General features: G+C 43.6%; 1 protein-coding gene across 1 annotated transcript in view; it reads left to right on the plus strand.

The window, feature by feature from the left end:
• Positions 1 to 11,744, plus strand: part of HDGFL3 (HDGF like 3) — a 31,636-nt gene extending 19,892 nt beyond the window's left edge. The window contains exons 2-6 of the mRNA XM_070400593.1: positions 2,418 to 2,494; positions 5,206 to 5,344; positions 5,672 to 5,830; positions 7,374 to 7,520; positions 10,514 to 11,744. Coding sequence (XP_070256694.1) covers positions 2,418 to 2,494; positions 5,206 to 5,344; positions 5,672 to 5,830; positions 7,374 to 7,520; positions 10,514 to 10,519 — 528 coding nt within the window. The 3' untranslated portion in view covers positions 10,520 to 11,744. The remainder of the gene's footprint in view (positions 1 to 2,417; positions 2,495 to 5,205; positions 5,345 to 5,671; positions 5,831 to 7,373; positions 7,521 to 10,513) is intronic.
• The last annotated feature ends 537 nt before the right edge of the window (positions 11,745 to 12,281 follow it).

A 12,281-nucleotide genomic window follows, 5' to 3' on the forward strand; every position in this document is an offset into this window, starting at 1 on the left:
ATGTCCAACTCTTCCTGCCCTCTCCCACCCTATTTTGTGGTGGTGGTGGTGGAGCTAAGCCTACAAGGGTTTTTACCGCATTCTTCGCAGGGCTGACGTGGTTACCACCTCATTTAGGAGTGTGTTCTTTGCTGTCTTGGGTCTTCAGCTGAAACTGATTCTCAAGAAGTTCCTTGTTGACATCCTGTTCCATCTGCTCTTTGCCTTCTTCCTGTTCCTTTGGAGACATCTGCCCTGGGTAGTTGCATACAGTCACTATAACAAGAAAAGTGATTACTAATTTATTAAACCAAACAGTAAAACAAAATAGAGGAGAGATGAAGGAAAGATTAATGAATAAGAAAGGAAGGAAGAGAGGGGAAAGGACTAAGTACCTTTTTGCTTCAGATTAGAATACATAAATATTGTCTTTATATTATTAGGTAAATATTACTGTTTAAATAGTGTTCTTGGAGTATTTGAAGAACTTGTAGAATTAAAAATGAGGTATTTGAGTTATAATTCATAGAATAAAGGTAAACACAAAGAGAAAAATGCAGGCATAAAAAGCCAGACATGATATTCAAGCATAAATGGTCTCCATTTGGGTTGATAAATAAAAACCAACAATATAATGTTTATAAGAAACCAACCTAACAGAAAATAGAAGACAAGAATTACCCCCAAATTGGAAATACCCCTTTATCAAAGTTGAGTAAAAAGAGAAATGGCAATACTTTATATCAGACAAAATAGAATTTAAGGTGAAAAAAGCAGATATTGCTTATCATTTTACGTTGATAACATAAAACCCAAAGAAATTGATGCCAAAAATTAAGAGTGATGCCCAGCCAGTGTGGCTCAGTGGTTGGGCATCAACCCATGAACCAGGAGGTCATGGTTCGATTCCCAGTCAGGGCACATGCCCGGGTTGCAGGCTCGATCCCCAATAGGGGGATGTGCAGGAGGCAGTCGATCAATGATTCTTTCTCATCATTGATGTTTCTCTCTCTATCCCCCCCCCACTCCCTCCCTCTCCCTTTCCCTCTGAAATCGATAAAAATATGTTAAAAAATAAAAAAAGAGCGATGCCCAAATTGGCACAGTCTTATGAATTGGTTTCGCAAACATCTGAATTTAGTTTTCCATGATTCTCTTTCTTTAAATACTTTTGGGGGAGGGTTGGAAGAGCTGAGTAAATCAGTGAGATCTCTCCCCACAATTAAGATAGGAAACAAAAACAGTCCAAGGAAATTAGTTCCGTTTTAGGCAAGCCATAGAATTCCAGGTCACCTAGTGGAGCCATCGCATTTTACAGACGGAAAAGTCAAGGTCCCGAGAGGTGAAGTGATGCCTGCGATGCCACAGTTCAGATCAGGAGCAGGACCCGACTACAGATTTGTGGACTCAGCGTCCGTTTTTGCTCAGTTCCCCAGAGCGTCTGCGCCGCGCACATGGCCCATCAGCTCAGAGGCGCACTGTGGTGAGGAGGCCTCGGGCCGGTGTCTCGTGTTGTTAGTTCCCGAGGCTGCAGATTCCTTCCAGAGACAACGCCAGGCCTTTCCTTGCTCTCCACACTCAGGGGCCTGCTTCGCCTCCTGTTTGCAGCCTCTTGTCCAGGTTAAGCTGCTGGTAGGGCCTCCGGGTGGTTTGTAGGTGTTTGTGGTTTCATGCCTGGAAACAGGAAAGGTTGGGGCCGCGGATGCAGATTTCAGAGTCAAGGACCGTTTCCTGGAACGTTCTAACTATAGAACATTCTGAGGAGTTTGGACATAATCCCCTCCAGCTTCTCAGCCTCAGCTGTACGGAAGAATTGGTAGGTCTGGGGAAAGGCTGCAGTATTTTTAGTTTTTACTAGCTCCACGGGTTTCAGAGGCACAGCTAGGAATGCTGTGCTCAGTAGCTGCTGTGGAAGGATTTGAAGCAAGGAGGTGGCATAATCAGAGTTAATTTTTCATCATTCTTTTTGGCAATGCTCCATTTCTAGGGTGTGTGTGTGTGTGTGTGTGTGTGTGTGTGTGTAAATTCGCTATTATCCCCCCAAAGTGCATCTTTTGAGGTTTTGTTGTTGTTGTTTTAATTACCTCACTAGGATCGGTTCCCAGGAGTAATTCTCTTGAATAGAAGGAAGTGAGTAGTTGCGGTTCCTGATGATGTATGTCCAATGATGGTTATAATTAGTTTACAGTGTTACACTCATCTATGCGTTGGGCTGCATTGGCCTTTAGAATCATTTTATAACAAACAAAAATAAATAAATTTTAAAAAATTTTTAAGAAAAAATAGAAGCATTTTGTAAGGTTCAAGAAAAAAACTATTGGGATTATGGTTCGAGTAATTTTATTTTGAAGTTAATAAATTCTCAGTGTTTGCATCATGTTTATAGTATCTTACATGATTTAACTGCCTATTTAATAACTTACATTTATCTCTAATAGATTGATGAACTCCCAGAGGGAGCGGTGAAACCTCCAGCAAACAAGTATCCTATCTTCTTTTTTGGCACCCATGAAACGTAAGTCAGCAAACTGACCTAAAGTTTCAAAGCTCCAATTTGACTCTGCTAGACTGCATTGTTCTATAACATTTCACATGTTGTGCAAATCATTATAATCAATTATATAAAATTGCAAACCTTAATGTGTTTTTCTTAAGGTAAAGATTTTCAAACAGTTTCCTTTTAAATGTCATTCTTTGTTTCTGTTCAAATGTGAGCATCACCCAGAATTCCCCTTTGGGACAGTCCTACGGTGATCCTCTTGCCACCAGTCATTGCTTCTGTAGCTCTTACATGTTTCTGTCCAGAGAAATGCTTCCCATTCATACTTCACAGACTTCCCATTCATACTTCCTGTAATATTACACTCTGTGATAAATGTAAGTTATCACAGAGAAAAATTGTGCTCTCTACGGCTCTCTCAATTTGTAGGACCCCAGAGCACACATACCACAAATTTTTTAAGGGTTTCTAATTATATTGGTTAGAGTACAGGCTAACCCAGCCGTGGGTTATTCATTTTGGCCCGTTTGAAATGAATAAAACTAAAAAAAAAAAAAAAAGACCATACCTTTTTATGTAATGATGTTTACTTTGAATTTATATTAGTTCACACAAACACTCCATCCATGCTTTTGTTCCGGCCCTCCGGTCCAGTTTAAGAACCCATTGTGGCCCTCGAGTCAAAAAGTTTGCCCACCCCTGGCGCTAACCTGTTGAATAAAAGAACCTGAAAGACAGGTATTTTAAATGATACAGAAGTTTATTTCTTTTGAAACAATCCAGAGATAGGCAGATAGAACGAGGTGGGTAGAATGCTGTGTTCTAGGGACCCAGGTTCCTCTGTCCTGCCATTTCCTGTGGTGTGTTGTCCTTGTCTGCATATTTCTTTTTCCATATATTTTTATTGATTTCAGAGAGGGAGGGAGATAGAAACATCAGTTATGAGAGAATCATTGATTGGCTGCCTCCTGCACGCCCCCTACTGGGGATCGAGCCCACAACCTGGGCATGTGCCCTTGACCGGAATTGAACCTGGGACCCTTCGGTCTGCAGGCTGAAGCTCTGAGCCAAACCTGCTAGGGCTGCTTATTTCTTTAAAAATAAAAAAGTTTTCATTAGAAAACAAACAAATTGGCTAAACAGCACCTGTGCATCTTCCAGGTCGAGGGAAGAGGGAAGAAAGAGAACAAGGAACTTCTCGTAAGGAAATGGCAGGGGAGTGGCAGGTGTCGCTTCCGCTTGCATTCATTCCAGTGGCAAGAAGTTGGTCGTGTGGCCACACCCAGCTGTTGGGGCCGCTGGCAAACATAGGCTCTGGGAGGGGAAAATCGGGAGGAGGAATCAACCCATTAATAAAGGAAAGACGGTAATGGATACGTGGGGACAGTTGGCAGCCTTGACACACGAAGAATGTGTATGGTTAATTACGCACACATGGAGTAGAAATTGCAAATGTGGGGGGAAGCTGGAAACTATTGGGAAATCTTACACGTCTTCAAATTCAGGGTCACCCTTATGTTCACTTGGGTGTCAGTAGAGGCAGGCATGAGCTGTGCCTTAGCCTGCTGCCTGCCACTCTGGCTTCGTCCGCATACGGGCCTGGAAAGGGAGCTCGCCAGGAGAGGGCCCTGGAGACAAACGTCTTTCTCGTCTTCACGTGAGAAATAGTTGGGTTTCACTCAGGAAGTTAGTGTTACTTTCTTTTGTTTTGCTTTTATCTAATAGACACTGTGGGCTATGCAACTTACGTTTTCTTTCATAGAGAGACTGCTGGGAAGTAGCACAACCCAGCCCTGGCTGGTTTGGCTCAGTGGATAGAGCATCTATCGGCCTGCAGACTGAAAGGTCCCAGGTTCGATTCCGGTCAAGGACACATGCCCGGGTTGTGGGCTCCATCCCCAGTAGGGGGCGTGCAGGAGGCAGCCGATCAATGATTCTCTCTCATCATTGATGTTTCTATCTCTCTCTCCCTCTCCTTTCCTCTCTGAAATCAATACAAATATATTTTATTTTTAAAAAAAGAAGAAGAAAGTAGCACAATTCAGGATTGCTGGTTTGTATACCCAGCTATCTGTTTTTTTCTGCCTTGAAGCGTGTCTATAAAACATCTATGATAGGTGCCTAACTCAGAGGATTTATTTGTTCATTTATTTAATTTATATACTTTTTAAAATTTTTATGTATTGATTTGAGAGAGAGAGAGAAATATCAATTTGTTGTTCAGTTATTTTATACATTCATTGGCTGATTCTTGTATATGTCCTGACCAGGGATCAAATCCACAACCTTGTTATATCAAGACGACGCTCTAAGGATTGAGCTATTTTTAATTTGTTTACTAAAATATACTCTGGCACCTTAGTAGATATTGATATTAAAAATACTTTACATTTGGCCCTGCCGGTGTAGCTCAGTGGTTGAGCATCAACCTATGAACTAGGAGGTCAAGGTTCAATTCCCGATCAGGGCACATGCTTGGGTTGTGGGCTTCATCCCCAGTGTGAGGTGTACGGGAGGCAGCCGATCAAAGATTCTCTGTTATAATTGATGTTTCTCTCTCTCTCTCTCTCTCTCTCTCTTTCTCTCTCTCTCTTTCCCCCTCTACCCCCTCCCTCACTCCCTCTCCATTCCTCTCTGATATCAATAAATATATATACATATCTTTTTTAAGATGCCTTACATTTGAAGGTCAGAGTATCAATTCCATTTCTAATGTGTCTCTACAGTGCATTTCTTGGTCCAAAAGATCTTTTTCCATATAAAGAATACAAAGACAAGTTCGGAAAGTCCAACAAACGGAAAGGATTCAATGAAGGATTGTGGGAAATAGAAAATAACCCCGGAGTAAAGTTCACTGGGTACCAGGTAAGATGTGCTTCCTTGTCACTTGCTGTAGCTCATCTCTTCGGTTTTCACTCCCTTTTGGATCTTTCTTATACGGCCTTTGTACTAAAAGTTACCCTCCCTCCATTTGAAGCCAGAATTCTTTGGTTTCGGTAGCATTTGGGGTTAAATATAATTCTCTTACCCAAGAGGGTTCAAGTCAGGGAAATCGAGGCTGACAGCCCTTTATTTTAAAAATCTTTAAGAGTAAGCTGAACCCTTTCAAATTAAAATGGAGCGATTCTTTTCACCGTCTGTGTTCTTGGCTCGTTTTTCAGAAGTGTCACTGGCTAATATTTTATTTGTCAGGCAATTCAACAACAGAGCTCCTCAGAAACTGAGGGGGAAGGCGGCAACACCGCCGATGCGAGCAGCGAGGAAGAAGGGGATAGAGTCGAAGAAGATGGAAAAGGCAAAAGGAAGAATGAAAAAGCTGGCTCGAAACGGAAAAAGTCCTACACTTCAAAGGTTACTAAGCGGCTGCTCCCGTTGTTATTCGTGTTCTGTGCATAGTCACTGAAAGTTTTAGGTTCTTTTTACTTCCTTCTTCCGACACATGGATATGTGCTCGCTCTGTGGGCCTCTGCCTTAGAGACAGTAGAGCAGAAGGGAATCAGACAGGTAACCTCAGGTGAGGGCAACTGGCTATAGACTTAGGGGGCTGGTTGGACCCGGAAAATACCACCTCTTCAGCGAGAGGAGGACTGTTCTTCAGTCACAGACGTAGGATAGGTGTGTGTCCTACAATAGCCTCCAGGTGAGAGCTGGAGAATTTAGGGACATAGGAGGATCGGAACAATGCAGGACCATCTCAGTGTGCTAACGATACAATATTCTTTTTCTTTTTTCTTTTTTTTTTATCATGGATCAGCTTAGTAGATAGAGCATTGGCCTTCGGAATGAAGGGTCCCGAGTTCAATTCCGGTCAAGAGCATGTTACCTCGGTTGCAGGTTAGATCCCCAGCCCTGGTCAAGGTTATGTGGGAGGCAACCAATCAATATTTCTCTCCTTCTCTCTTCCTCTCTGAAATAAATAAAAACATATTTTTTTAAAAAGGGAAAGAAAAACCATGAGATTGTGAAAACTGTTCACCTTTTAGAAACTGAAACCAAGACAAACAGACCTTTGAAGAACAAAGATTGGTCCAGTTGGTCTGTCACGTGATTGAATATTTGGATAAATTACTTCCCATAGATTCTGGTGTTTAGTGACTGGATATACTTAGGAAACGCCTGAAAATCAAGTGCCAAGAGTTTATCAGACTATAAACATTTTATTTTATGGCCTATAAAATCCACCCAACTTGCATACAGGTAAAATTGAATAAATGCATATTATTTCCCATGCAATTAACGAAAACCATGATATTTGCTGTGATGGGGATAAAGTTTGCAAATAACAAAATAAGCAGAATTTTCCCCATCCTCCAGGGTGCCTTCTAGCTCTGTAGCCTTCCCCACGTGGTGTCCGCCCAGCTGTACTTTTTCATTGACCGTGTTCTGGGTGGGTGAATCTCTGTTTTCTGCTTTTAACATCTTGCTTCTGGACAGGACTAAAAGAAGTACTAGTCCACTTGTACTTCTTTTTTAAAAAATATATATTTTTATTTCAGAGAGGAAAGGAGATGGAGAGATAGAAACATCAATGATGAGAGAGAATCATTGATCAGCTGCCTCCTGCACGCCCCCTGCTGGGGTTCAAGCCCCCAACCCAGGAATATGCCTTGACCAGAATAGAGCCGTGACCTCTGGGTTTATAGGTCGACACTCAACCACTGAGCCACCCCAGTGGGGCTACCTCTGCTTCTTTTGCAGCTGGTTCAACTGAGGCCCAGAGAGGTGAAGTGACTGACCCAAGGTCACTAGCCCGGCCTGGCATCCTGCGTGTTGTGGACTTACGTCCTGTGTCAGGCCAAAAAGAGCAGGTGTAGGTCGGCTCCTTCTGCACCTCTTACACTTTTGCGTTTTGGTTTCTACTTGGCTATAATTTTTAACTTCTCTAAACATTTAGAAATCCTCTAAACAGTCCCGGAAGTCTCCGGGGGATGACGATGACAAGGACTGCAAAGAAGAGGAAAACAAAAGCAGCTCGGAGGGTGGAGACGCCGGCAATGACACGAGAAACACGGCTTCAGACTTGCAGAAAACCAGCGAAGGGGTAAGGAGGCGCACACGGGTCTCTCAGCTCGTATTCACTTAGAAGACACTTGGCTGCAGAATCAGGACTCGTGTCTCAGCATTAGACGTTGTCTTAGTAAATGAGGAAGTACTCAGCCCGGTCGGTCGGTCCGTCCGTCCGTCCGTCCGTCCGTATACCCCTCCACTGACAGCTCCTGAGTAAGAGCAGCTGTTCGACTGCGAACAGGCCGGCCAGGTGGGAACTGCACCTGCCTGTCAGCTTGGAACTCTACCAACAGTTTATTCTTTTCTAAACTAACTTAAGCAACTTGAAAGCCTTTTAAAGTCAGGCGTGAAATAGCGAAATTATGAAATGCCACCTCCACATCTGACAGTTGCATTTCTTTCATTATAAAATAAACGGCATGTTCAAAATAGGGGGGTTTCCTACTGCTGCTTCTGTCCTAGAAGCAGTCGTCATTTATGTGCCCGTGGGGGCTTTAAATATTTAAATATTCAAAAGGTATATGAATGCTGATTTTGAAAGGACCCAACAGGAAAACTTGTCCACTTTGAGTCTTGTTTACTTTTGTTAACTTCAAAGTCACAGGCAAGAACACCTTTGCCAAAGTGTTAGTGAAGGCCAACTTTGCCCCTGGCCATTTTCCATGAGTCTGTTCTCGGTGAAGGCTGAACAGTGGCAAATGGTCTAAAAACATCAACCCCTGAAATACAATTACTCCCGTGGTTAGGGTTCTAGTTGTTCCTGATTTCTCTCGTCCACCTCAGCTCCGCTCCGCCCCTGCCTGTCTTTATTCTCCACACCTCCCTCCCCTACATAGTCCTCTGTTGTTCCCTTTGCCTGTAGCCTCACTGAATGAAGGCTTGAGTACCTGACACATTCGATTTCCTTGTGTCCCACCTGCTACCTTGTTTAAAGACACCCCCCCCAAAAAAAATAAAGCATGTGTGGGGCAGTAATGATTTATTGAGGCTGCTCTGCGGCTGCCGTGGGACCATCTGTTCTGAGCAATTCTTCAATATGGATTGCTTAGTTGTTGCTGTGAATTTCCTACCAATGTGGGCATAGGAACTACTGCCTTTCACATTAATTTTTTTAAAAAGACATTACTAAAGAAGCTTCTGTGGTTGGTTAATAGGGTTTTTTTTATTGTTTAAATGGGTGTCTTCCTCCTTCACAAGGGAGGGAAATCCTTCAAAGGCTGTGAGTATAATCTTGTATCTCGGGCTTTTATTTGTGAATAGTGTGGAGTCATCGGGCATTGCATTTTGCAAGTTCACAGATTTTATTTATTTATTTATTTAATCCTCACCTGAGGATATTTTTCTGTTGATTTTAAAGAGAGGGAAAGACAGACAGATATATCGATGGGAGAGAAACACATCGATTAGTTGCCTCCTGCTGGTGCCCTGACCAGGGCCCAGGCCGGGGAGGAGCCTGCAACCTAGGTGGGTGCCCTTGACCGGAATTGAACCCAGGACCCTTCCGTCCACTGAGCCAAACCAGCAAGGGCAGGCCACAGATTTTATTGATTTTATTTTTTAAAATATATTTTTATTGATTTCAGAAAGAGGAAGGGAGAGGGAGAGAAAGATAGAAACATCAATGATGAGAAAGTCATTGATTGGCTGCCTCCTGCACACCCCACTGGGGATGGAGCCCGCAACCTGGGCATGTGCCCTGACCGGGAATTGACCCATGACCTCCTGGTTCCTAGGTCGCTGCTCAACCACTAGCCACACCAGCCGGGCTGGATCACAGATTTTAAACAGGGTTTGTTTGTTGGTTGGTTTTAAGATTGGCTTTCCCAATTTGGTAGAAACAGAGGCTGAGAAATGTATTCCTGCCGCTCGAGGGGATGCCGGGTTTAGCAGCTTCCTCTCTGAAGGCTCTGGCATGACTCACGTACGGCGTCATGTACAGTTCAGTGTAGATTCTGGGTCTGTGCGTGAAAACACTCCCACGCGTGAGCCATGCGTGCTTCCAAACACATCCCTCTGCTCGGTGAAGTGAGGCCTGAAGCAGGCTGTTTTAGAAGAAATATTTGGGGTCTGGGTTCCCTCTTTCACTCGTCCCATGAGAGCGTACTAGGGGCTTTGGTATTTTTGGGTCAATGATGAAGAGAACAAAGACAGGATCCCTGTGGGGAAGTGGGGCCTGGCACAGTTTAAAGTGGGCCCCACACGGAGACTTTCCTCTGTCACACACGCCACCTGAATTCTGAAAGTGGGGCTTCCTTTCTGTCCACCTTGATTTTGCCAACTCTAGTTTTTCGACAAGCCCGATGTCAAAGTAATTAAGTTGTAAATATTATACAGAATAATTTGCATACACTCCAAATGCTTTATAAATTTTAAAGCAGTTTGCCTTTTTATTTTTTTTTTAAATATATTTTATTGATTTTTTACAGAGAGGAAGGGAGAGAGATAGAGAGTTAGAAACATCGATGAGAGAGAAACATCGATCAGCTGCCTCCTGCACATCTCCCACTGGGGATGTGCCCGCAACCCATGTACATGCCCTTGACCGGAATCGAACCTGGGACCCCTCAGTCCGCAGGCCGACGCTCTATCCACTGAGCCAAACCGGTTTTGGCCAGTTTGCCTTTTTTAAAAATGTTTTGTGGCTCAGTGATTGAGCATCAACTTATGAACCAGGAGGTCACGGTTCGATGTGCCTGGGCTGTGGGCTCGATCCCCAGTACGGGGCGTGCAGGAGGCAGCCAGTCAATGATTCTCATCATTGATGTTTCCATCTCTCCCTCTCCCTTCCTCTCTGAAATCAATACAAATATATTTTAAAAAAACAAAAACAAAAACCCTAGTGGTTCCTTTGGCTTTTTGCACTGACCAGTATGAAGCAGAGCCCCGAGCTGTGCTTGCTACGTGTGGTCAGTGCCGCGGTGCAGGTGGGAGCCTCCGCAGGCCCAGCTGTATGCTCTCTTGGTGCAGAAGCTTCTGTTGCTGATGTCCTCCGTCTCCTAAAGGCTCGTCTTCTCTCTTCTCTTACAGACCTAACCAACGTGGTGAACGCTGCGTATTTGAGAAACCACAGGAAGGTTGCGCGCTTGGTTGTCTCATGTTCTCGGATTTGCTACGAACCCACACAGTCCTTGTTGTCATTGACTGAACCCAGTTTGTATGTCCTTGATTCACATTCCTCTCTGTTTGTGTTTAGAGAAAGAAAGAAAAAAAAAGACATTTTAGCCTTTTTTAAAGTTACTGATATAATTTCTTGTTACTTGGTTGCATGAAGCTGCCCTTAACCACTGAGGGCTATCAAGATGTTTGCACAGACTTACACACGTCTAGGATCCTTTTATCAAGGCAGTGACGTTCTGAAGCCTCCTGCCTCACTCCGCCTCCACCGCACACTCAGTTCAATATAAATTTGCATTTCTTTAAAACGACCACTCAACCTGATATGTATCTCCTCTGGGTGACAGGACCCGGGAAGCCAGTTCCTAGATACGTAACGCTGGCATATTGAAGGTGAAATGAAAATGGTTCTTCATCTTCGAGGCCAGGTGTAAAGGTTAACCATATTGTAAGATATCTATTCCGTATTAGAAATAGCCCATTGACAACTTCTACTTCTCCAGACCCACGCTGTTAGGTACACAAACCCAGTTTCTGTATGTGAGGTCAGTGCGTCTTTTTGTGTTAACCCCAAAATAGAGGCAACACTTTCTTCCCCCCACTGCCAAGACCATTCGAGCGGGTCGCTCGAGGTGGGAGCTTGACATTTTGAAGCTGGACATCCGCAGCAGCCAGCCCTATGGGAAACCAGACAGAGCATCGACTTTTAAATACAGACTTTTTAAAAGAACTTGTTTTCTTTCAGGACTAGAATTAGAATAGCTACTCTCCATCCACACACCATTATTATGTGTACATTCTCGTTGCTATTGTGATCATAGAGAGTTTTATTTATTTTTATGCCAGCCTATATTGTGAGGACACATTTAGTCAGTTTGGGTTTCCTCAATCCTGTTATGCTTGTCTTTGAAACATATTTCGCGTACTCGAGGTTTGTAGTTGAAAAGTTTACTGTAAAAAAAAAAAAAGAAGAAAAAAAATGTATTGTTTTTACAGAATAAATTTATTGGAATGTGTCCTGGGAGTAAGGTTTGAGGTTGTAAACCACTACGTTGGTGTAACTTGGCTTCATAAATGTAATGTGAGGTATTGATGTGATTCACATATTAAAGCGAAGTTTGTTGACAGCAAGTTGGCAATAGAACCAGTGCAGGCGAGGTCTTATTTTCCTACTCTCTCCGGGCTGTAAGGGTTTTTTGTAAACACTGGGGGGAGGGGAAGGAATGGCCTATGGTTGCTTATACATCTGAGATATTTACCAGCTCACTGGACCCTAAGCTCAGACACTTGACCTCATCCGGGTTTTTATCTGGACCCTGTTTTCTTCTACTTTTCTTATTTTGGCGAAGAGCTAATAAATGACATGAAGACAGAATGTGAGAAGCTGTAAAGGCCCAGGGCAGTGGTCGGCAAACCGCGGCTCGAGAGTCACATGCGGCTCTTTGGCCCCTTGAGTGTGGCTCTTCCACAAAATACCACGTGCGGGCGCGCACGTACAGTGCGATTGGAACTTCGTGGCCCATGCGCAGAAGTCGGTTTTCAGCCTGGGCGAGTCTATTTTGAAGAAGTGGCGTTAGAAGAAGTAGGGGTACGTTCGCTGAGGTCGACCCTCAGATTGGGGACGTTTTTAGCAAAGGCCAGCTTAGGAGTACCCTAATTAAGTTAATAACAATGTACCTAC

This window comes from Myotis yumanensis, unplaced genomic scaffold, assembly GCF_028538775.1.
Source record: "Myotis yumanensis isolate MYYU_CA2020_CCGP unplaced genomic scaffold, mMyoYum1.0.hap1 SCAF_20, whole genome shotgun sequence".
In the NCBI taxonomy this organism is placed as follows: Eukaryota; Metazoa; Chordata; class Mammalia; order Chiroptera; family Vespertilionidae; genus Myotis; species Myotis yumanensis.